Here is a 25,716-nt window from a genome sequence, read left to right as displayed (position 1 = left end):
TTAAAATACTCATTAACACCTTTCATTTGATACCCATATTGTACAAACGCAATCTAGAGTCACCCCTGGTCCACCTTTATGGCGATATCTCGAAAAGGCGTCCACCTATAGAACTAAGGCCCACGCCCTTTTAAATACTCATTAACATCTTTCATTTGATATCCATATCGTACAAACAAATTCTAGAGTCACCCCTGGTCCACCTTTATGGCGATATCTCTAAAAGGCATCCACCTATAGAACTAAGGCCCACGCCCTTTTAAAACACTTATTAACACCTTTCATTTGATACCCATATCGTAAAAAATAAATTCTAGAGTCACCCCTGGCCCACCTTTATGGCGATATCTCGGAAAGGCGTCCATCTATAGAACTAAGGCCCACGCCCTTTTAAAATACTCATTAATACCTTTCATTTGATACCCATATCGTACAAACAAATTCTAGAGTCACCCCTGGTCCACCTTTATGGCGATATCTCGAAAAGGCGTCCACCTATAGAACGAAGGCCCACGCCCTTTTAAAACACTTATTAACACCTTTCGTTTGATACCCATATCGTACAAAATAAATTCTAGAGTCACCCCTGGTCCACCTTTATGGCGATATCTCGAAAAGGCGTCCACCTATAGAACTAAGGCCGACGCCCTTTTAAAACACTTATTAACACCTTTCATTTGATACCCATATCGTACAAACTAAATTCTAGAGTGACCCCTGGTCCACCTGTATGGCGATATCTCGAAAAGGCGTCCACCTATAGAACTAAGGCCCACGCCCTTTTAAAACACTTATTAACACCTTTCATTTGATACCCATATCGTACAAACAAATTCTAGAGTCACCCCTGGTCCACCTTTATGGCGATATCTCGAAAAGGCGTCCACCTAAAGAACTAAGGCCCACGCCCTTTTAAAACACTTATTAACACCTTTCATTTGATACCCATATCGTACAAACAAATTCTAGAGTCACCCCTGGTCCACCTTTATGGCGATATCTCGAAAAGGCGTCCACCTATAGAACAAAGGCCCACGCCCTTTTAAAACACTTATTAAGACCTTTAATTTGATACCCATATCGTACAAAATAAATTCTAGAGTCACCCCTGGTCCACCTTTATGGCAATATCTCGAAAAGGCGTCCACCTATAGAACTAAGGCCCACGCCCTTTTAAAGCACTTATTAACACCTTTCGTTTGATACCCATTTTGTACAAACGCATTCTAGAGACAACCCTCGTCCACGTTTATGGCGATATCCCGAAAAGGCGTCCACCTATAGAACTAAGGCCCACGCCCTTTTAAAACACTTATTAACACCTTTCATTTGATACCCATATCGTACAAAATAAATTCTAGAGTCACCCCTGGTCCACCTGTATGGCGATATCTCGAAAAGGCGTCCACCTATAGAACTAAGGCCCACGCCCTTTTAAAACACTTATTAACACCTTTCATTTGATACCCATATCGTACAAACAAATTCTAAAGTCACCCCTGGTCCACCTTTATGGCAATATCTCGAAAAGGCGTCCACCTATAGAACTAAGGCCCACGCCCTTTTAAAACACTTATTAACACCTTTCATTTGATACCCATTTTGTACAAACGCATTCTAGAGTCAACCCTGGTCCACGTTTATGGCGATATCCCGAAAAGGCGTCCACCCATACAACTAAGGCCCACTCCCTTTTAAAATACTCATTAACACCTTTCGTTTGATACCCATATTGTACAAACGCATTCTAGAGTCTACCCTGGTCCACGTTTATGGCGATATTCCGAAAAGGCGCCCACCTATAGAACTAATGCCCACTCCCTTTTAAAATACTCATTAACACCTTTCATTTGATACCCATATAGTACAAACAAATTCTAGAGTCACCCCTGGTCCACCTTTATGGCGATATCTCGAAAAGGCGTCCATCTATAGAACTTAGGCCCACTCCCTTTTAAAATACTCATTAATACTTTTCATTTGATACCCATATCGTACAAAATAAATTCTAGAGTCACCCCTGGTCCACCTTTATGGCGATATCTCGAAAGGGCGTCCACCTATAGCATTTAGGCCCACTTCCTTTTAAAATTATCATTAACACATTTCATTTGATACCCATATCGTACAAACAAATTCTAGAGTCAGGCCTGGTCCACCTTTATGGCGATATCCCTAAATGGCGTCCATCTATAGAACTATGGCCCACTTCCTTTAAAATACTCTTTAATACCTTCCATTTGATGCACATGTCATACAAACACATTCCAGGGTTACCCTAGGTTCTTTTTACAACTTGGTGATTTTCCCTTACTTTGTCTCCACAGCTCTCAACTGAGTATGTAATATTCGGTTACACCCGAACTTAGCCTTCCTTACTTGTTTTTTTTTTCAGTTAATCATAAACTTTGCCCGCTTGCAAAATTTTGCGTACCGTCCTGTCATTTTAACTTTCTATCTGCATCAAAAAAAAAGCTCGATACTTTTTAATATATGCAAAATTGTTTGTAACATAAAATCACATAAATAAGGGTTTAATTTTTTTTTTAGACAGGAACCGAAAGTTGAAAAATTGCATTTAGCGAGAGCAATCTACCACATCACGTTCATTTTGAATAAGGTCTTGTGATGAAAAATGCCACCTAGCGAATTAACTACCGAAGTATGTATGCATTTTCAAGATACGTCACGTAATTTATGGATCGTTCCTAACCCCAATCGCCATTGATAAATGAGCCTGCCAAAGGCATCTCGCTATCCTGTAAGAGTTAGCTGATACAACCCCAATATATATAGAGGAGTAGAGCACGTGTAGCCAGGGGTACCACGTATGCCTTCTAATGCGTAAGAATTCTGGAATGCTTCAGACGAGAAAGCCCATTTCCCCAAATCAAAAAGCCTGGCCGCAACCATCTTGCCCACAATCTCTAACGGATTCCCAGGTAAGCATTCTTCTAAGAGCGCCGCTGATACCAACCAGTGTGGTACGTTGTACTGATGTGAACATTTTGGTAATACTTGCCGTATTAATTGTAAGTACGATTGGTTAGACTACCATATCATAGAGCCAGTATACTACCCTAGTGAAATGTAACCAGCTCTTACCGATGGCTCTCCTGCAGACGTACAAGGCAGCCGAAGCATTCCTACTCCTACTCCTCTTCATTTGCTCTTCAAGTTAGTTTTTGATACCTTTCTCCCGGATATCTATATAACTTTATGACGTTTTTTTCCTTTTTACATCCTCAATTTCTATCTTCGCCAGTTCCCGTAGGAAATGAGTAACAGCACTTGATATAATTTAGTGGAAATGCATTCTTTGGCTCAATCCTAAGCCACTAAGTTGTAAAATGTATTATATTGCACTCTTCACTTCATCTTTCAGTTGTACATGCAATTGTAGAAAAAATAGCACGCTTTGAAATCTATTTCTCCGACTAGGACTAATGTTTTTCCAAGCTTCTTTCGAAAATTTCATTACGTATATTGAAACTGTTACTATATACAATTTATATATGTAAGTATGTGCATATTCTGGCAAAGTTTACCGTTTCGCCCTGCCACCACATTCTTATCAAGTCCAAACTCTTTTGTTCCTTTTCTTATCTTTCTATACTTTCTATTATTACTAATTGGACTCAGTACTTTGTTTGGTATTCCTTAAGATGTACTCCATATTTACGTTCTTGATGATATACCATCGCTTTATAGTGGCCACCCTAATGAAATAAGCAGCTTAAGACATATTCGCGTTTGTCTTTTCCTCACAAGCAACATTTCTCAAAATATATTCAGATTCGCATATCGTAATAAAAGCCACACTTTAGAGCGGCCCACGTTGGGCACCATATTGAAATCGTGCTGATGGTGAAAAGGGAAAGTGCTCGTAAATATGAATCAGCCATTCAGTTGCACTTCACTACGCTTTATACTACCACTACACCAAAGCCACGGTACACACTTTACAAAAACAAACTTTTAATTTAGCTCATTAATTCACTCTTCTTAACTTTCTCAAGTAAAGCATACAACAATGCATTTTGCTTCAAAATGCCTAGAGTTATAATTTAAGGTTTAAAATGCAATTTATGTTAAGCAGCCAATATATCAAGTGAGGAAGCTATGAAGGACTTTATAAAACAAGGTTCCAAAGAAAATAAGTTAATATGCAATTAGTTAAGTTAAAACATATATACGTTTTTACATATTTACTTGTTAAATGCATAAATTCCGCTTTATTATGAACACGCGAGGTTCGATTTTTGTCTGCTAATTTATCGCCTGCGTGTGTAGGTCTTCTTTAATCTTTTAAAATGAATTGTTTACGTTGATCTCGTGTTAAAGTCACATTTATTTTCTTATGATAAGTATGCATTTTATTTTATTTTGTGTGGGCCCATGCACGCAAATGTTCAATGAATTATGAAAGTAGTGAAGCTGCAGTTAAAATTACTCACACAGAGACAGGGTCAAATACTCCACAAACAGTAATGTTGATGGTCTACTTTGTACTGTGAGACAGCGTCAAATATACGATAGTTACTGGTCTGGCATATGTATACTGGACCGACAGATAGTTGGTAGAAAATACTATTATGCTTGTGAACCTATTACCAATTACTTACCTAACGGGTACTTTACGGCGGTTCCCTTCGCTTTTTGACGGCGGCTAAGCTACCTTGCGCGGATTGCAAACACTTTCATTTCCAACGACTTGTGGGTGTTCCTCTTCCTCAGCTTCCACAGGCTAATTCCGACATACGCCTCAAATAGCCTATACAGTAGGCCGAGTCGATTTGTGGGGAGGCAAAAAAATCGCCCATTGCTCTGTGAAAATCATATTCCAGGGATCCTAATAAGAAACTTTGCCGAAGGAACCATACTTCTAAAACGAATTCTAATGTCCCCCAATTTGGGTCGAACTTTTGGGTAGGGGCAAATTTTGAAAAATCCCACTTTGACCCATTTAGAGTGCTCCAATCGAGTCCAAATGTATGACCGACCCCCACTAACTTTGGAGGTCCAACCCACCGATGCCAGTGGCATACCCCCTGGAACCTCCTGGGGGTTCACCATACAAACATTTCAAAAAATCGCCGGTTTTGCACTTTACATAAAAAAATCAGCTAAATGGCTATGTTTTTTCTTTATTTTTATTTATTTATTTATAATAATATTTATTAATTATTTATAATAATATCTATTTTTTCTCTTAAGAAATTTATTTAGTCAGAACATATGTAAATGAAAAAATTAATTTAAGTGAGTTATAGAAAAGGAACTAAAAAAAATTATTGTTTGAAGTCTTTTTTACTTTCAAGTCTGGGCAATTTTGCACGGCTCTCTAATGTCGTCGCCATGACAGCCTCTACATTTTCCGGTATAACCCGTTTGGAAACGCTAGCTAGCAATTGAACATGTCGTTCCGTTCCTTGTATGTGTGATGGAATTTTTGGATCATTAAACGGTGGATCATCTTGATTTAAATATTCTTTCAATGTATCGTACGGAATGCTTCGCGTGAATGGTGGTTCAAATACGATATTTATATCATTCAAATTGATCATTTCCGTATAACTTGTGCAATTAAACTTTATATCTGGTTTTTTATAAACTCTAAATTCCATTGGCTCCTCAACATCGATTCGATAGCGTAGAATTTTCTTGATGGCACAGTCGCGCATTTCTTTGCTATCATCAAATAACATTGATAACAAGATATTTTCCGAATGCGCATAATATGAATTATCTTTAATTACTTGATTGACAATTTTGCGTAAACGAGGTTCTAGAAATCGTTACCAACCAATGAACTTGAAAAATAATGCACTGCCGTACACGACAGAGCTGTAATACTTGATATTGAAGTACATTGGCACATAACATTTAATTATAAATTCAACCAGAATTCTTAAATTTGCATCTGGATTTTCCGTTGTAGCACATATAATCGCAATAATCTAGCGGCCTTGGTGAGCCACCGAGAATGTACAATTTTCCCTGCTTTGATGTTAGCCAGATCCACCGGAACCACGCCGCTAGAAATTGCATAGGCCATGTCGTATAAGTACTTCGAATCGGTGGAAAATTCAATTTTTTCTGGAGCAGGGGGCATATTTTACAACCCAGTTTTCTGGAAGCCGTCCACCACCTGAAAATATATAATAATAAAATAATTAAAAATGGTTGACAATTATAATAAATGAGTGATAGCAATAACTTACCGGAAGAGTTTCACAAGTTTCGATTTGACGGCTCAATTTTCCCGTTGCCGATATTGGTCCAGTGCTGGTTGATTTATCCAAAGCTTCAAACAAATGCCGAAACGGAAGTTCGTTGATGTGTAGAAGGCAAACGAACCAATGAAATGGTCTTTTTAACAGCAATTCGAATCGTCGTATAATTCCACCGTGTGGGCTAGTGTTTGTTGGCTCACCGTCAGTGCATATTCCAATTAATGCATCCAGTGATATATTTTTATCGTTGAAAAAACCATTTAATTTGGTTATTTTGCATTCAGCGGTTTCATGTTCCAGTCTTACGTAACCAATCAATTCAGAATTGGGTTCTCTCAAAATAACAAGTTGTTGTTCTTTTACCATCCTAGTATGATACTTCTCATCAATTTTATCTATCGTTAAAGTATCATCTTTTCTGCCATCGAATGAAAACGCTAACAAATTGGTATCATCTAACCGTTTGCGAAGCACTCCTTGTCTGCGAACTTTCGATTTATCCATGATGAGAGGTTTCCCATGCTTATCTTTAATTTTAAAATCTTGCAAAAGAGGCGGTTCCCAATGCTGATGCTACTCTGTCAGGCACACCAAATCTGTCACATACCAAGGCAAAGTTAAAGCAATCGTATCTCTCTGGGTATTGTGAACTTGTGCTTCTATCCATATCTTCTTGAACCGGTGGCGGTGCGTATGTTGAATCATCGGGATCTTGGTATGTTGGTGGATTCATTGTAAACTTTTTGATTTGGAATGGTCACTTCACTTATTATTTTTTTTTTTGAAATATTTTTTTATCTGAAATTAGCACTTCACACTTTGAGTTATTCACAACGACTGTTGCGTTATATATGGTCTACGAGACGAGGTAATAAGAATGAAATGGTTATTTCAATTCTACCTGCTGTGTCTTGTGGTGGTTTAAAAAAAAACAACACAAGCAATTTTACGATCTGCAATTGTGTCACAGTGATGCCTTGGTTTTAAAAGGGTTGTAAAAACGCTAATTTCTAATAATTTTTTTTAATTTCTTTTCTATTACTAAGTTAAATTCATTTTTTCATTTACATATATTCTGACTAAATAAATTTCTAAAGAGAAAAATAAACTCCAAAAAGAAAAAACATAGGCATTTCGCTGATTTTTTCATGTAAAGTGCAAAACCAGCGATTTTTTGAAATGTTTGTATGGTGAACCCCCAGGGGGGTTCCAGGGGGTGTGCCACTGGCATCGGTAGGTCGGGCCTCCAAAGTTAGTGGGGGTCGGTCAAACATTTGGACTCGATTGGAGCACTCTAAATGGGTCAAAGTGGGATTTTTCAAAATTTGTCCCTACCCAAAAGTTCGACCCAAATTGGGGGACATCAAAATCATTTTAGAGGTATGGTTCCCTCGGCAAAGTTTCTTATTTTGATCCGTAGAATACGATTTTCATAGACCAATGAGCGATTTTTAAATCGACCCGCCCTACTATACAGTGCAACCAAAGTACTTTGATTCTGCTTAAAGCTCGTTCAACACATCGTTAAAACTTCTTCAGTAATAACTAGTTCCAACGATTAGGGATCCGTAAATCTTTCTCCAATGTTTTCTCTCAAGGCTTAAAGAGTTACCTCCTCTCATGTTGTAAGCGTCCATGCTTCGGCACCACATAGAAAGACGTGCACGATAGCATTGTTGTTGTTGTTATAGCCATAAAGACACTCTGCGAAGTTTTGAGGACTGTTATCGATGTTGATGGTCCCTTGCCGGAAATAGAACCGGTTCGTTCCAGTACAATCACCATTAAGGTACACGCCGGACCATCTCGGGAACGATTTCATATGAACACATTGGGCCATCTAAGCCATCCGGGATGGGGCTAACCCGGATTTCCATGAAACTTGGGTCGCCAAAACCTCGGCTTCTAAAGAAATAGGATTCGCAACGGGTGGGTGAGGTTGACATTTGGGTTGGAGAAGCTATAAATTGCACTCTCAACTCCTCGAAAGGCTTGCGCTACTCAACTCCTTGAATTATTTGGGTATTTACCTCACCTCTGACGACAGGCATGGCTTCCGCGGGTATATGCTAGTCCTATTGAGACCTTCTATATAGGAGTTATATTCTGGATGAAATTTTATATTTTTAATTTTTTCATAATAAATTCCTGTGAAATATGAATAAATTAAGTTTTTAATAATTGTCTGCACTCAATTCGTATCTTTGCAGTTCTTTGATTTTTCCGACATAGCCGAAGACACTGCACGTCAGTTCACCGAATTTATAACAACTAAATTTGGCACTTCCGGTCCACCATCATATCAAGCCATCACACCGGAATTGCGTGAAGAATTACGACGTCGTGCCAATGGCATTGCGAGCTATGCACTAAATGAAGATGAGAATTTGTTGGCATTTGCGATAGCAGCGCCCAGCATACAAACGGTTGTAGTCAAGTTTAGAGATGATGTAACGGTAAGATGAAAACTGCCCTACACGTTTTATATGATTATTTAAATTCTCAAATCCAATTATTTTCTGTGCTAGATACCACCGGATCAGGTACACAGTAAAACATTTCTTGGTTCCTATTGGCGTGAATTGGGTGTGGCGTGGAATAGCACCGAAGGCACGCAGGAGTGGGGTGCGCCATTTCGTGATTGTAATTTATTGAAAGGGCGTTGGTTGTGGCCATTTCGTGTAACATTTATTGAAAATAAAATAAAGTGAGTTTAGAAGATTTATTTGTTTTTTTTTTTTTTGTACTAAATTTGAGTATAACTTTCAGAATCGGTGCGGCAGCTTTTATCGCTGCTGATGAGGATGTTTGCAATGATGGACTTGAAGAGGTCTTTGGACGTAAGCATGGGTATATTGGATGCATTATTTTGTAAAAAAAGAAAATTATTTATAATAATTTTTCTTTCAGTTGTGATCGCAATACCACATTTTGCTTGCTTACCGAAAATAAGCCAGCAGCCACTCGGGACGTCTATACATGCATCTGCCATGAGTCTTATTATTTGCCAAACTCAACGCTGCAAGGATATCGTGGTGATATTGTGGAAGCATCTGAGGGCCATGGAAACTATTCGTGCATACCCTGTCCCGACGGTTGTTCAACATGTGATCAACATGGCGTCTGTTTGCTGGGCGAGCCAGTGGAGGTTGTGTCAATGGAGAGCTTGCTGAATGTATCTGTGGGTTCGGTGTTGGGTGCTTGTATACTATGCTGTATAGTATTGAGTGTGATTGTGTTCCGGCAGCGGAAGTGTAAGGTGAGCGGGTTTTGAAAGAGATAAGACGGTTAAGAAAAACGAAGCAAGCAGATTGAGAAGCCTAACTATTAGTTTACAATAATAGATTTAAAAGATAAAGTATAAAAGAATAGATAAAACTTTAAAGAAAACAGTTAAAAGATAATCGATAAAAGGTGAAACATTACACATGAATAATAAACCGTAAAAGATAAAATAAGTATGAAAACTAAGTTTCTTTATCCATCTTATTTTACTTTCCGCTAATAATTGGACTTTGTGCTTTGTGCTGTATTCTTTTAGATCTACCTCATTTTTGAAGATATACGATCATATATTAGGAGCTGCCCCAATGCCATAAGCATCTTAAAACATAAAACATAAAACCTAAAACACAAAACGTAAAGCATAAAGCATAAAACAACACGTAAAACGTAAAACACAAAACGTAAAGCATAAAATAAAAAACAGAAATCACGAAAAATTTAACATGAAGGAAAACTAAAGTTTTTAACATTAAACATAAAACATAAAAAGAAAAAACATAAAACATTAAACATAAAACGTAAAATAAAAAACGTAAAACATAAAACACGAAAGATAAAACATTAAAAATAAAACATAAATCATAAAATGAAAAAACGTAAAACATAAAATATAAAACATAAAACGCGAAACATAAAACATTATACATAAATTAAAAACATAAAAAAAACAGAAAACATAAAACATAAACTGAATATAAATAAAACTGGTAAACGATAAAACTTAAAGACTAAATAATCAAGATTAAAAAAAATCGTGAATATTTAAGACTAAAATAAGAAAGATTAGATATTTGTGTTTAAATTTTTAGTCTTTAATATATGAAGGTTAAAAATTAGAAAGTAAAGGTTGTCGAATTAGGACAAGGATAACAAATTGATTAATACATACTGAAGATTAAGGATTAGTTATGGAATACTAAGTATGAAAAGTAAATGATGAAAAATTCAAGATGAAAGATTAGAGACCAAAAATTATCATTCATGATTAAATATTGAATATTAATATTCATGATTAAGGATTAAGAATTAAAGATCAAAGATGAAATATTAAGGAGCAATTGTTAACAATTAAGGCTAAAGATTAACAATTAAATGTATAGGAGTTCTTAGATTAGTTCTTAATAACGAAATATTACAAATGAATGAGTAAAATTACAGATTAGTGTTTAAAGTTTAAATAGTTAAAGTTTTGATATTTAATACTAAAGATTTAAAATTAAGGATTAAAGATTTAAGATTTTAAATTAAAGATTAAAGAGTAAAAATTAGACACTTAATATCAAAGATTTGGTTATGGCTATGGATAAGAGTTTAAAAATGAAAGATTAAATATCAGATTAAAGAAATATTGATTAACTATTAATTAAGATTTAAGATAGGAGGTTAAATATTAAAGATTAAGGGTTAAAAATTAAAATTTAAAAGAACATTTACAAATTTAAACAATAACTCACAAAAAAAATATATCTTAATGACCTTTTTTTTTGCAGGCAATAGCTTCCGGAATGTGGACAGTGCTTGAGACCATTTTATTAGGAATTATATTACTTTATGCATCGGTAAGTATAATAACCAAATATATACATTTATACAAATATAGGTAAACATAAAATTCCTCAAAAAGAATGTATATATATTTATCTTCACCATACCATCCACTTGCACGCAAAACTTAAATTCTTAGCTAGCTGCCCTCCACTTTAACCTCATACCCTTATGCCGCTCCATCTTTTAAGAACTTTAAGTGACTAATAAAAGATTCGCATTTCCGATATTTACACACACATTTACCTTCAATGGGAAGTTTTCAATTCCACAAGTGCTTATATTGTGGCAAGTGGACACGTTAGGCATGCATCATTATTTATTTACTTTAGCTTCGTTGAGCTTACTAACTCATCCCATGCCCAAAAAGCGAGAAAACCACACGTCCACACAACAGTAAATAAATAAAAAACGAAATACAAATGCTTACCAACTTAGTGTGATCAATGCTTAGTTGTGCAAATCTTTATTCTCACATCAAAATTTCACGTGTGTGATTTCACAATCAAAGCGAATTGGCGATTGTTATAGGCAAACGTGTCCCTCCCACGGCAAATGAGTGATGAACTATGACCTTGCGACTGAAGTATAACAAATGCTAACTTTGCTTTCATTTTATTGCCATGTATATGAGTATATCCTCCAACTGTTGTGTTACGAGCCTGTGAAATCAATATTGGAAGGGCAGGGCTTTCGATTGAGGGCAAAGCCAGTTGGTTTGAGCTATTAATGATTTCAAGCCCAAGAAGCCTACAAAACAATGTGGCATAATTTCTCAACTACGCCACAGTTCTCTCGGAATTTTCCGTTGCTTTTCTGAAGGCCTTAAGCTGGTCTATATTCCACAGCGAGCAAGAGCTCTCAAAGATATGGTAAGGGTTTTAGACCAATCAAACATTGGTATATTTTTTCTAAAACTGTTCGAGCGCCAGACTCTTCTATACAAAAGGAAAAGTTCTCCATGGGGGTTACCATCGGCATTCTTGAATGGATTTTCCCAGGCCAGTACAACGGGACGGATTTGCTCTATATTTTTCAGGGTTTTCGTGGATAGGTAACTAGCTTGGCGGAGTCATGCTTAATAGCTATCAACCATATTAAAATGGAACCCATTTTTTTACGAGAAGATATACTATCCCGGATTTCGATCTTTTCTCGATTGGGGAATACAACTCTTACAAGGGGAGTCGCATGCCTTTGGCAGGATAGCATCTAGTGTTCTCAAGTTTAGGGACCTCCCGTTGGGCTGATACACTGACAGACTCTATAGGTACACACAGTTATTAATACAGTCGTATAGCTAGAAGTTTCTGAAGACCTTAGAAACCTGTTGCTTTCGCCTCCGTCCCAAACTGTAACCGTACTTATAACTTTAACTATTTCTGTTACTCTTACTGTAACTTTAATGTTGCCACAGGCATAGCTGTAAATGTGACTGTAGTCTTAACTTTAACTGTAACTTAAACTTGTACTGTTAGTGGTACTGTTACCGTGAGTGAGTAACTGCAACCATAAATATAGTTCTCACTGAGGTGGCTAACTATAACCCCAAAGGTAACAATAACCGTAGGTAGCACTATTACAGTAACTGTAACTGTACCCGTGTAGGTTAATGTTACATAGACTAGTTAATGTTGGATAACTATAGCCTTAACTGCGACTAAAAACACTACCCTAACTGTATATGTTAACGTAACCGTAACCGTAACTTTAACTGTAACTGTAACAATAACAGTAACTGTAACCAAAATTGTGGCTGTAACTAAAATTGCAACTGTATATGTGAACGTTACTATAACTGCAACCGTAACTGGTAGCGAAACTGTAACAGCAAATGTTGGTGTAACTTTAACTGTAACTGCAAGAATAACCTAACGGTTAACATAGCCATAACTATCACTATAGCCGTAAACTCAACTGATACCATAGCCATAACAGTAACTGAAACCGTAACGCCACTCCAACCTTTACCGACAGCCCAAAATGTGTTATCTTTGATGTTTGCTTTTTTCATAGCAATTTACACATGGACTGAGCATATTGTCTACCAAAATGGGAGACGTCTGATAGATTCGCGGATCACACAATCTGATACAAAATCTTTAAATAAGCATACATTTGTCATCTGACCTTTGCCATCAAAAATTTTCTTGTCACCTAGAGCTGATAAGTAAAAATTTTTAATTAATTCAACCCTAAAGAAACCAACAAATTAATGCTTAAATTAATCATTCTCCTCCTTCCAGGTTACCGTCCATTTCTTTCCCGCCACCACTGAACGCTGCCTGCTTGAGCCATGGTTACGCGAATTGGGCTTCATCACCTGTTACGGTGCTATTATATTGAAACTTTATCGTCATCTCGTCGATTTTCGTACACGTAAGGCGCATCGTTGGGTTTTACGTGACATCGATTTATTGAAATATTTGGGAACGATGGTTTTTGCTGTTACTTGTTATATGGCCGCCTTCACTGCCGCCGCACTTGATTTGATCGATGTATCGCAGTTGGGTACGCTGCGTGAACAACGCACCAACACATGCCTACCGCTCAAGTGGGAATATGTGACGCAAGTTAGTGAAGTGCTGATACTTTGCTTTGGATTGCATTTGGCATTCGCCAGTCGTAATGCGAATACACAATTTAGGGTTAGTATACAGGATTGTGTGTGAGAGAGAGAGGGAGATACATAAAGAAAGCAAAGCAATTAAACTGCTCATTTATCTTTTTGTTACAGGAAAGGCAGTTCCTTGTAGCTACATTGGCTATCGAATTTCTTGTGTCGGCAGCGTTTTATGTCCTGCGCTTCTTCTATTTACCCGAAATGAGTCCGAGCGCTATTTTCTTAGCGTTATTTCTACGTTCACAATTGACCAACACAATGGCGTTGGGTTTGATATTTGTGCCAAAATTGTGGTATCAGCATAAGCAGGTGAGTCGTCAAGCAGAGGATTATAATGGTGGTGTTGAAGATGATAATGATGATCATAATGAAGTTGTTGAAGAAGATGAAGCTGAAATTGTATGTTAAGCTTTTTTTAATTGATTTTTCCTTATATTTTTTAATTAACTATAATTTATTCATCATCAACAAGTTAACTAATAAAAGTGAGAAAATCGAATTCCGAAAGTATTTCAAAAAGCAAAAAAAAATGTGTTGGACAAATGTATGTGAAAAAATATTTATTTCTGAAAAGTTCAATATGATTTCAGAAAAGGGCAAATGGAATTCAGAACAGTCACAAATTTATTTTAGAATAGGGTGGCTAAAATTCAGAGTTTGTAGATGTTTTCAGAAAAGCACAAAAAAATCATAAAGTATTCCTGAAAAATTTCTGAAATATATCAGAAAAGGTAATATATTTCTGACAAATGAGAATGCGTTTCAGAAATGCCTTGATCAAATTCAGAAAATTCAAAAAATTTCGCGTGTAATATAGAGAAGGGCAAATGAAGTTCAAGTAAAAATATTTCAGACCAGAGCAAAATAGTTCATAAATTTCAACTTTTTTCAAGAAAGGTCAATTGAAATTCAGGAAGGCTAAATGTACTCAAGATATGGCCACTCGAAAGTCAAGCAAATTTAAATTCATTCCAGAATAGGTGAAAACCAATTTCAGAAAACATAAATGTATTTCAGAAAAATTCAAATTTGTTTCAGAAGAAGTAAATTTATTTCCGAAAATTGCAAATGAAATTCAAATAAATCAATATATATTTCAGAATAGGTGAAGATTTTCTATAGAAAATATTTTCAAAATACCATAATGAAATTCAGAAAATCTTAAATCTTTCTCGAAAACGCAAAAAATTTACTTCCAAAATGGGCGATTGCAGCTCGAAAAAGTTCAAAGTAATTCACAAAACTCCAAATGTATTAAACCGAATTCAATTCGTGAAGTTCAATTCTATTTCCGAAACGGTCTACTTCTTCTTCTTGTATAGCGATAAAGGCATATCACGAAGGTTTAGGAGATTGTTATCGATGTTGATGGTCGTTTACCTTCGGAGGTTGAATGAAGTTCTTAAGAAGGCGAGATGCCAAAATAAATTGAGAGTAGGTAAATATATGGAACGAAAATTTTAAATGGTAATCAAAAAATTTTATATATTTATAAATACCAATTAGTACAAAAATTCTGTAGTAGTTTTTCAGAATAACATTCAGAGAAGTGAAATTCCATCAAGAATCACAAGAAAATTCCTTTATGTATTGAAGCCCATTGAACCTGGTCTGCTTAAGCCATTCCATTGCAATACAAAATCACAGATTGGGTGACTAAATAAAGTTACATACTTCCAAAATAAAATTTAGGGCGATTAAGGAAAAATAAAAATAAAAGTAATGCGCGATTACCTCAGAAGAGATTTAAGGCCAAGCTTCTCTTCCAATTTGCGTCGTGCTCTACTTATTTTGTCCTACAAATTGGCTGGATGGGACCTACTTGTTTTATGCCGACTTCGAACGGCATATGCAAGGCAGATGAGTTTTCACTGAGAGCTTTTCATGGCAGAAATACACTCGGAGTGCTTGCCAAACACTGCCGAGGGGCGACCCCGCTTAGAAAAATTTTCTTCTAATTGAAAAAACTTGTTTCTAAAATTTTTGATGCAGCTTTTGCCCGGGGCGGGAACCCAGGATCTCCGGTGTGGTAGGCGATTAAAGAAAACGTATATTAAAAGCTGAAAAGCTCGTATTGGCGCGAAATCACAACCGCAGAAAGCTTAGTTTGTATAAAAAAAAGCTCGTTTATCCAAGGTTTTCTCCTGCTTCTGACGATATATTGTGAAATGCGCAAATATCCGAAAAATCTGAAAAGAGCTTTTGCAGCAAAAGCTTTGCGTTAGTTTACTTTTGAAAAAATGTTTCTAAAAAATTTATAAAATTCGTCATATACGTAAATTTCTAGAGCTTTTATATAGTTTTCAGTTTTAATGTGCTATTTTATCGCAACCATTGCCGAGTGACACTTCATAAAGCTTTCAGCGCGTTACTACGCCAGCATTCACGAGTAACACTTAAGAAAGCATTGTTAATATTAAAAATCAAGCTTACACAAAGTGCATATTTTTGTATGTTATATGCATGATTTGAGAAATACAAGACGCTTTTTGTTCACAGCTTAAATGGGCGTAGAAAGCTTTTAAAAAAAAAATTTTTTTGTCCTTTGGTGTTTATGGTTTTGATTTCAAAGTTTGAATTTGAGTTAAAAAAAACTTAGGTTATAAAATTTGTTTTAACCATCTCTTATAAGTCATGTCGCAACGGCGATAAAAGCTTTCGAGTTTAACTTTCACTACAAATAACTTTACGTAACTGAGGAAAGCTAAATGTAGTGGTGCTGTACACATTTTTAAAAGTTATTGGAAGCTTTTACTTCAAAAAAAGTAGGCCCAATCATTTTAAAAGTGAAAAAGCTTATAAACATAAACATATGTACATATATAAAAGGAAACAACTTTTTTATATGCTTTGTAATTTTTAAATAAAGATTTTGTTTCTGTTATTTGTTTGCTTAAGGTATGTAATTAGCTAGCTATTAAATAATTAAATTAAATTTAAATAAAACTGAACTGTATATATGAATAAGCATATTTTTTAATATAAAAACAAATGAGTAAAAACAATAAAATATACTAACATTTCAAATGAAGTCGAGCTATGAAGTTGCTGCAAGTGTTCTGAGTGCGTTCGTTTTCCATTTTTTGTTTTGTTGTTCCACAGTGTTTGTCTTATCTCTTTTTTCCACTTAACTTGTTTTTTTTTTTTTTGGGTTACTGTGATAAGATGAATGTAACCAATGATTTGGGAAATGTATGTAATTGTGTAAAGTTTGAAAACTTGTGTGTTTATTATTGAGTGTACCTAAATGTTTACAGTTAACAATAAATATTTTTTTTTTTTTTTTGATAAAAATGTGTGAAATAAAAAATATGTACATAAGTATTTCGTACTTTAATAATTTTTGCATTTGCTCTTAGTAGCTTCTGATTTAAAGCCAAACAAAGAGTAACTTTTTAACTCAGAGTTTACCTAGCTGAGTTATTTAAGTCATAAATTCTTTAAAAAAACGTGCCGCCATTTTGCTTCTGTTGTTGTTGTTGTAGCAGTTCTTCGCCCCATCCAATAGGTGCGACCGATAACAAATTGTCACCACAGCGGGTTAGGGGATCAGAATATACCCGCGGTAGGTATGCCTGTCGTAAGAGGCGACTAAAATACCAGATTCAAGGGGCTGTGTAGCGCAACCCTTCAGGTTGCCAGCGCAATATATAGCTTCTCCAAACCCAATTGTCAACCTCACCTATCCGCGGCTAATCCTATTTCACTAACAGACGAAGCTCTGGCGACCCCAAGCTCCGCATGGAACTTGCGGTGGGGAGGGAGGGAATGGCCTGAAGATTTAATGTGGCCACATAAATCGTTCCCGATATGGTCGGGCTAGCACCTTAATGGTGCTGTGGTACCGGAGCGTACCGGATCTGTATCCGGCAAAGGACCATCACATCGATAACACTCCCCAAAGCCTTCGGGGAGCAACCTCATCGCTACAACAACAACAACATCACAAATTGTCATCAATATCCTCTAACGGCAGTCCAAGGAAACTTGCTGTTTCAACAGGGGAGGACCATAATATGAGGGGTGTTAGAGGCGTTGGTTCCACATTACAATTAAAGAGATGGTTGGTGTCATTTGGGGACACGTTGCAAGCAGGGCATACATTTTGAATGTCGGGGTTGATTCTGAATAGGTAAGAGTTTAACCTGTAACAGTTTCCAGATCGTAGTTGAGCTAGAGTGAAGCGCGTTTCCCTGGGGAGTGTGCGTTCCTCTTCCGTAAGTTTTGGGTACTGTTCTTTGAGTACTGGATTCACAGAGCAATTCCTGGCATAAAGGTCCGACGCCTGTTTGTGGAGTTCACTGAGGACCTGCTTGTGTTTTTTTGCTTCATACGGCTGAGTTCTCAGGTGCCGTATTTCCTCATAATGCTTACGGATATGACTTCTTAAGCCCCTGTGCGGTGTTGGCTCTTCAATCAGATGTCTGTTGGGATGCCCAGGTTTCTGGGTATTCAACAGGAACTGTTTGGTTAGCATCTCATTTCTATCCCTGATGGGGAGTATTCTCGCCATTTTGCTTCTCTTCTTTCTTTCACTTACGACAGGTTTCATACCGATCTAGAGATATGTTCCTACTGCTTTTTTATTTATTAGCGTTAGAGACACTCTCCGGCGGTTTTGGGGAAAGCTATCGATGTTGATGGCTGGCTAAATGGTTCTTGATCCGTTGCAAATTACACCCTTTTATGCGCTTGGCTACCGAATTGGTCTCTCAAAGAGAGAGCTGTTAGTCGGGTAGAGGTGGATTTGAATTTTATCTGAGACAAGAAAAATATCTGGTGCCGGATAATGCAGGAATTCAGGCATTCGGACAACAGCGAACGTGATCAGCCTCAATATGTTTATAATTATATCACAGAAATTCGATGACAGGCGAGATTATTTAAGCATATATGTGAACAGGTAGTTGCTGTGGTACGGGTACTTCAACAACCAAGCCTTATGTACATTGGATAACTTAGGGTAACATCTGCAAGTGTTAGCCAGCAATACAACTTAAGCTAAATTATTAAATATTTTTATACTCAGCGTGCTATGCACATAGAGTAACTTTGATTGGATAACGGCTGGTTGTACAGTTATAAAGGAATCGAGGTAGATATAGACCGTCCGTCCGTCCGTTAACACGATAACTTGAGTAAATATTGAGATATCTTCACCAAATTCGGTACACGAATTGGTATTGAAAATGAGCGAAAGCGGATGATAACAACGCCCACTTTTTATATATATAACATTTTGGAAAACACAAAAAACCTGATAATTTAGTAAATAATACACCTAGAATTTTGAAATTTGACGTGTGGACTACTGATAATGAGACTCTTGACAAAAATTTTAAAACATTTTTCAAAACAGGCGTGGCACCGCCCACTTGTGATAAAATCAATTTTACAAATATTATTAGTCATAAATCAAAAACCGTTAAACCTATCGTAACAAAATTAGGCAGAGAGGTTCCCTTTACTATAAGGAATGCTTTGAAGAAAAAATAACGAAATCGGTTAAGGACCACGCCCACTTTTATATAAAATATTCTTAAAAGGGTCGTGGACGAATAAAATAAACAATATCTTTGCAAAAAACGTCTTTATATGAATGGTATTTCATTTCCCAAGTGGATTTTTAACAACAAATAGGAAAAGCTTCAAATTTAAAAAAATAGGCGTGGCACCATGGGAGCTACAACTCGAAGAAAAATTGACGGATCGTAATAAAATTGCGTACACAAATTTTCCCTATAGCGGGAAATATTTCTAAAAAAATGGACGGGATCGGTTAAAGACCACGGCAACTTAGATATAAAACAAGTTTAAAAGGGTCGTAGACTAGAATACTTAGCAATAACTTAGCAAAAAATAGTTTTGAATCAATGATATTTCACTTATCAAGTTTGATTGTAAAAGGAAATGGGGAGACATTTTTTTTAAACGGGCGGTGCCACGTGTTATGTAGAAAAGTAATTTATCTGAAATGAAATGTACAATTGAAGCTCACGTTGAGTATATAATGCTCGGTTACACCCGAACTTGAACACATTTGCTTGTTACTTACTTACTTACACAATTGGGGCTAAACCGTTTAACGGTTATAAAAGGGACTTCCCACAGATAATTTTCGCTCAGCCCTGCACATCTGAGTTAATTATACTCAGCTGAGCAGAGCTCACAGAGTACATTAATTTTGTTCGCTTAACGGTAACCGTAACGGGATAAACTAATCGAGATAGATATATATTTCTATATATCAAAATGATCTGCGCGAAAAGAGAAATTCATTTAGCCATGCCCGTCCGTCCGTCCGTCCGTCTGACCGTAAACACGATAACTTGAGTAAATTTTGCGGTATCTTAATGAAATTTGGTACGTAGATTCCTGGGCACTCATCTCAGGTCGCTATTTAAAACGAAATCGGACTATAACCACGCCCACTTTTTCCATATCGATTATTTCGAAAAACACAAAAAGTGCGATAATTCATTACCAAAGACGGACAAAGCGATGAAACTTGGTAGGCGAGTTGAACTTATGACGCAGAATAGAAAATTAGTAAAATGTTGGACAATGGGCGGGGCACCGCCCACTTTTAAAAGAAGGTAATTTAAAAGTTTTGCAAGCTGTAATTTGGCAGCCGTTGAAGATATCATGATGAAATTTGGCAGGAACGTTACTCCTTTTACTATATGTATGCTTAATAAAAACTAGCAAAAACGCAGAACGTCCACGCCCACTTTAAAAAAAAATTTTTTTAAAGTCAAATTTTAACAAAAAATTTAATATCTTTACTGTATATAAGTAAATTAAGTCAAAATTCAACTCCAGTAATGATATGATGCAACAAAATGCAAAAATAAAAGAAAATTTCAAAATGGGCGTGGCTCCGCCCTTTTTCATTTAATTTGTCTAGGATACTTTTAATGCCATAAGTCGCACAAAAATTTACCAATCCTTGTGAAATTTTGTAGGGGCTTAGGTTCTAGGACGATAACTGTTTTCTGTGAAAACGGGAGAACTCGTTTGAAGCCACGCCGAGTTTTTATACAAAGTCGACCGTCTGTCCTTCCGCTCGGCCGTTAACACGATAACTTCAGCAAAAATCGATATATCTTTATTAAACTTAATTCACGTACTTATCTGAACTCACTTTATCTTGGTATAAAAAATGACCACGCCCACTTTTTCGATTTCGAAAATTACGAAAAATTAAAAAAATGCCATAATTCTATACCAAATACGAAAAAGGGACGAAACATGGTAATTGGATTGGTTTATTGACGCAAAATATAATTTTAGAAAAAAACTTTGTAAAATGGGTGTGACACCTACCATATTAAGTAGAATGAAATGAAAAAGTTCTGCAGGGCGAAATCAAAAGCCCTCGTACAAACACATTATGGAGTCACCCATGGTCCACCTTTATGGCCATATTTCGAAAAGGCGTCCACCTGTAGAACTAAGCCCACGCGTTTCAAAATTCTCATTAACATCTTTCATTTGATATCAATATCGTACAAACAAATTCTAGAGTCAGCCCTGGTCCACCTTTATGGTGATATCCCTAAATGGCATCCACCTATAGATTTATGGCCCACTCCCTCTTAAAATACTCCTTAATACCTTCCATTTGATACACATGTCATACAAACACATTCCAGGGTTATATAGGTTCATTTTGCTACATGGTGATTTTCCCTTATTTTGTCTTCATAGCCCTCAGCTGAGTATGTAATGTTCGGCTACACCCGAACTTAGCCTTCCTTACTTGTTTTTATTTGCATTTAAAGACGAGGAGCCGACAAGAGGTCTGTAGTCAAGTTGTAAAATATCTGGAAGAGCTACAGCTTGACTGTCTTAGAAACTAATACTCACTGTAGAGAGCTCAACATTACATGCTAGCACTTCAACGTTCCACAAAAATATATCTGTACGATGTCACCCTTCAAAAAAATACCATGGTTACTTTGTTGCAAAATTTCTGGTGTATAGTGTAATTAATTACATACAACTAAAAAAAGTTCAATATGTGCCGAAATTGAACAATGGTTTACTTAACCGTGAAAAAAAACTACTGCCGCTATTAGGTGGTTTTTGTCGACGGCTTCGGTAGAACTCAATCAATCCAGAGTTGAGATTACTGCTTCCCGCATCAAGATAGTTAGGATCGATTTGGTCAACAAATGAACAACTATGAGACAAAGGCGAAACCTATCGGTTAGCTGGGCGAGCAACAGCGGCAGTAGGTGCAAAGTATATACCTGGGTGAAGCCGGAGGCACGAGATCGTCGATTGTGACGAAGCTTTAAAGAGATTATAGTGGGGGTAGTACTATGGAACGCTATCTTACACCAAAATTCGAGGGATAGGGGGAATATAATCGAAATTGCAATTAATGGCAGTGAGAGTCAATTTTGGAGCATAGGCGAAAGTTAGAAGCTACGCTGGCTGGGCTTTTTTATGCGAATGAAAGATGACGCACCGTCTAATAAAGTATTTTTATCGGCTCGAAGGATCACGACAATTGTGGTGTGTCGCAATCTCGGCAAGAACAAATGTTGAACAAATAACTTCACTATTCAATAATGCAAAATGGCCTTTATTAAAGTACTGCACAATAACATGTCTACTGCTCAACAGATAGCGTGCTTAAATCAAACTGAATTCTGATTCTCAGCTTTACCTCTTTTTATACTCTGTGATTTCTCGTTCGCATACTTCTAGGCGGTTCTATTTCTAGAATTTACTTCTCGTTTACAAGCTATAAATTCCTCAGCTATAACTACAGATGCACGATTTTATAGCTTCTCTCATAGCCCATGCGGGTGTATATGTGAGTGATACTTGCACAAATGATTGCATACTTTTGGGAGTATCTCAGATATATGCATGTGTTTGTGCGTTACTCTCCGCTGCTTGTATGGACATATGGGTAGACATAATGATTGATTTGTTGATGTGCATACAAGTCACTGCTTAGTATCGGCTTAGAGATGATTGTATCCCTTAGTGTTGCTAATATTCGTCACAATATAAAATTATTTATTGGCCGTAAGAAATAATGTTTTTACAATGTATTTTACCATTGCGTCAGGCGCATTGAAAATCCTCGGGACGTGTGGCTCGCTTGATGGTCGCAGGAAAAGATACCAGTTGTCAAAAAGAAACAACCGTTAGACCGCGAGAAAAGTCTCTGTTTTAAGGGGAGGTGTACCAATACACGCACGCCCATATACATGCATATGTGTGGTGACAACATAACCACACATATGCATGCCTATACCTGCATGAGGGTGAAGATGTGCGTGTAAATGATTAAGAAACTGTCGCGATGGTAGGGTGGCAGAAAGTGAATGGATTTAGGCACCGCGCCTAAACAAACATGGTTACTCTGTTTCAAGAAAATATCTTATTTTGTTGCACTGTGTTATTTTATTTTAATATTAATAAATTTATTTTCTTTAGCATGTTGAATTTGACTTGAGCTGCACTTTAGTACACTTTAATTTGATGTTAAAATATACCTAGAATACAAAATGTGCTTGTAATGCATGTATTACACAAAAATACACATACTTTTTCATAAGTAGTAATAGCAAATATTTCTTCTTTTTTTTTGCAGCTAATAAATTCAAGCATGCCAATTGTCCAAACTTAAAATCTTCATTTTCATATAATTGCGCTTAAAACAAAAATTGGGTTTCTTTCGTAAAACTTAAAAAAAAAAATATTGCTTACCAACTGAGATTTGTCAACGAATTTTATTTTTTATACATCATACCTTAGTAGTATTTTGAATCTTCTCCTTCAGTAAAAAGAAAAACACGATTTTTCCTCTTATGCTCGATTTTCGGTGCGAGTTTAAACTCCAGTTGAAGTTGACTAGAGTTTAAACTTGCCATTTCGTCCGCTTCAGCTGAGATGAGCAGCAAAATTTTATGTTATCGAACAAAGTGGCAAGGTTTAATCAACTTCAACTGGAGTTTAAGCCCGCACTAAAAAACAGGGGCATTAATCATATTTTTAAATGCCTGTTTTTCTTTTAACCATTTTATGGTCGGGGAGTAGAGAAAAGCCCTTTATATGCTACCGATATCCCAGCTAAAAATTGAAATCGAGCATTAAAAAATGTCTCTTATTCGAAAACGTAGTTAATCACCCTAAACTCACTCTCTCTCTCTCTCTCACTTTCTTAAACTCTTCATTCATGCAGTTTTTTTATGATTTCACTACGTTCTCACATCTCTTAGTATAATATTTTCTCTCTTTTTTTGTTGTTGTTGTTCTTGTTGTTATTTTGTGGTTTATTCGGTTTAAGTACCTCTCTACCTACCTTTGTGTGTTTTGGCGGTGTTTGTTGCAAATTCATAGCTTGCAGGTTCCCTTGCCCATGAATCTATCAATACGTTTACCTGTGGATGCTTTCAAGGTCAACGATCCACAACGCTTGGGCGGTGGTTATGCTGGTCTATGTTTGGGTGATCCCGATATTGGAGAATTGACCATTGCCGAAATGAGCCCTGAGGATATACGCGCTGAACTTAAAAGGTATGTTAATATTTTTTTTGTGGGCTAATAAGCTGTAATTCAGAGCTGGGGAAATGAACTTGCGTCATAACTGCAACTATATTGCTTAAAAGCTGTCAACTAAGTTTCTTAATTGTTTTTGATTATTTTTACAGGTGATTACAAAGGTTATATATTTTTAATTAATTCAAACTAGATGGCTTAATTAATTAGTGAATATTTGTTATCGGTTAATATAAATGATTAATTAAATGAAATGTTTACAATCCAAAATCAGGCAGCTCGAAAAAAATGCAAAAAAGTAATATATAGCATATATATAAGGATATTCTTTAAGCAATTAGTAATTACTCACAATCTGATTATTCACTCTTTTTACTTAACTTTAGAAATAATTAGTAAACAAAATCGTTGACGTTATACCGATGGCGTGTGCCCAGCTCTGATTTTAACAAGTGATCAGCATACTAAAAACTCTGTTCATAAACAATTCTTTGTATTAATATTTTAGACTGTATACACAACTTGAAATTTTAAAAAATAAAACCTTACGTCAAGACAATCCACATATAAGTAAACGACGTGGCGGACGAAAAGCAGGACATCGTCGTTTCTCATTACAAGTAAGTTGAATACCTAAAAAGATAGAATATTTAAAAGCGTATCCATTAATGCTTTAAGCAAATTCAAAAGCCGTACATACATAAAACGCCAGGGATCGCCGCCCTTTCTATCAGAATAAAAAAATCATTTTGAGTGAAAAGTGAACTTATTAGCTTTTAGTGCGATCCCGACGATTGAGTTAGGAGGTCAGTGCTTGAATTCTGTTACTTTTTTAAAGACATTCGCCATCGCTATATAACAAGTTGATACATATAACAATTTCGATTTTGAGTGACAACTTTTTATCGAAAATCGTTATTTATTAAGAATATTTTAACGGCATTAACTGTGAAACCGCTTTACTTCCAATTCAACTCAACAAAATTGAATTGAAAAATCGTGAGTTAAAATCTCGACAAATAGGCGGAATTCACTTACCTTTAACTATTCGATTCATCGAGATTTTAATAAACGACTTTTTGTTTGCAATAACGACTGTATTTATCACGAGCTCAGTAGTGGAATCGACAAACTTGTTTAATAATTGACGCTATCGATATATTGTCGAAACGATAGCTATAACGATTTTGAAATTCAGTAATCACTTTTTGTCGATGTTCGTTATATTTAGATCAACTATTTTCGCTTAATTATAGAGAAAGATTTTAAGATTATCAACGGTACTAGCTGGAATTCCATTATTCTTGCTTTTGTGCTAATAGTAATGGTCAGGTCGTTAAAGGCCGCGGCGTATAGATGCGTTTAACACAACCTTATGCATTCCAGTAACATCGCCACAATCAACCAAGATGTTCCAAGATGTTGCGTTTATAAATATGTCGGAACTTCAGACTTGTCAATTGAAGTTGATTTCGCCTTGGCTATTCACATAAAAAATTTCAC

The 25,716-nt window shown here is 36.2% G+C and overlaps 1 protein-coding gene across 11 annotated transcripts in view; it reads left to right on the top strand.

Moving 5' to 3' along the window:
- smog (G-protein coupled receptor 158 smog) overlaps nt 1-25,716 on the top strand; it is a 316,915-nt gene that overhangs the window by 271,666 nt on the left and 19,533 nt on the right. For 9 of the 11 annotated variants that reach the window (XM_067768321.1, XM_067768317.1, XM_067768318.1 and 6 more), the window contains 9 exons: nt 8,447-8,692; nt 8,765-8,943; nt 9,006-9,086; nt 9,147-9,495; nt 11,012-11,080; nt 13,313-13,714; nt 13,804-13,998; nt 24,113-24,231; nt 24,722-24,833. In XM_067768321.1, the coding sequence (XP_067624422.1) occupies nt 8,447-8,692; nt 8,765-8,943; nt 9,006-9,086; nt 9,147-9,495; nt 11,012-11,080; nt 13,313-13,714; nt 13,804-13,998; nt 24,113-24,231; nt 24,722-24,833 (1,752 nt within the window). Of the gene's footprint in view, nt 1-8,446; nt 8,693-8,764; nt 8,944-9,005; nt 9,087-9,146; nt 9,496-11,011; nt 11,081-13,312; nt 13,715-13,803; nt 16,777-24,112; nt 24,232-24,721; nt 24,834-25,716 lie in introns of those variants that run through there. The other 2 variants (XM_067768323.1, XM_067768324.1) reach the window with 2 other exon arrangements.

Source organism: Eurosta solidaginis, chromosome 2 (assembly GCF_040869045.1).
Source record: "Eurosta solidaginis isolate ZX-2024a chromosome 2, ASM4086904v1, whole genome shotgun sequence".
Classification (NCBI taxonomy): domain Eukaryota; kingdom Metazoa; phylum Arthropoda; class Insecta; order Diptera; family Tephritidae; genus Eurosta; species Eurosta solidaginis.
Note: the sequence above shows the minus strand (reverse complement) of the source record. Positions and strands in the feature narration are given on the sequence as shown.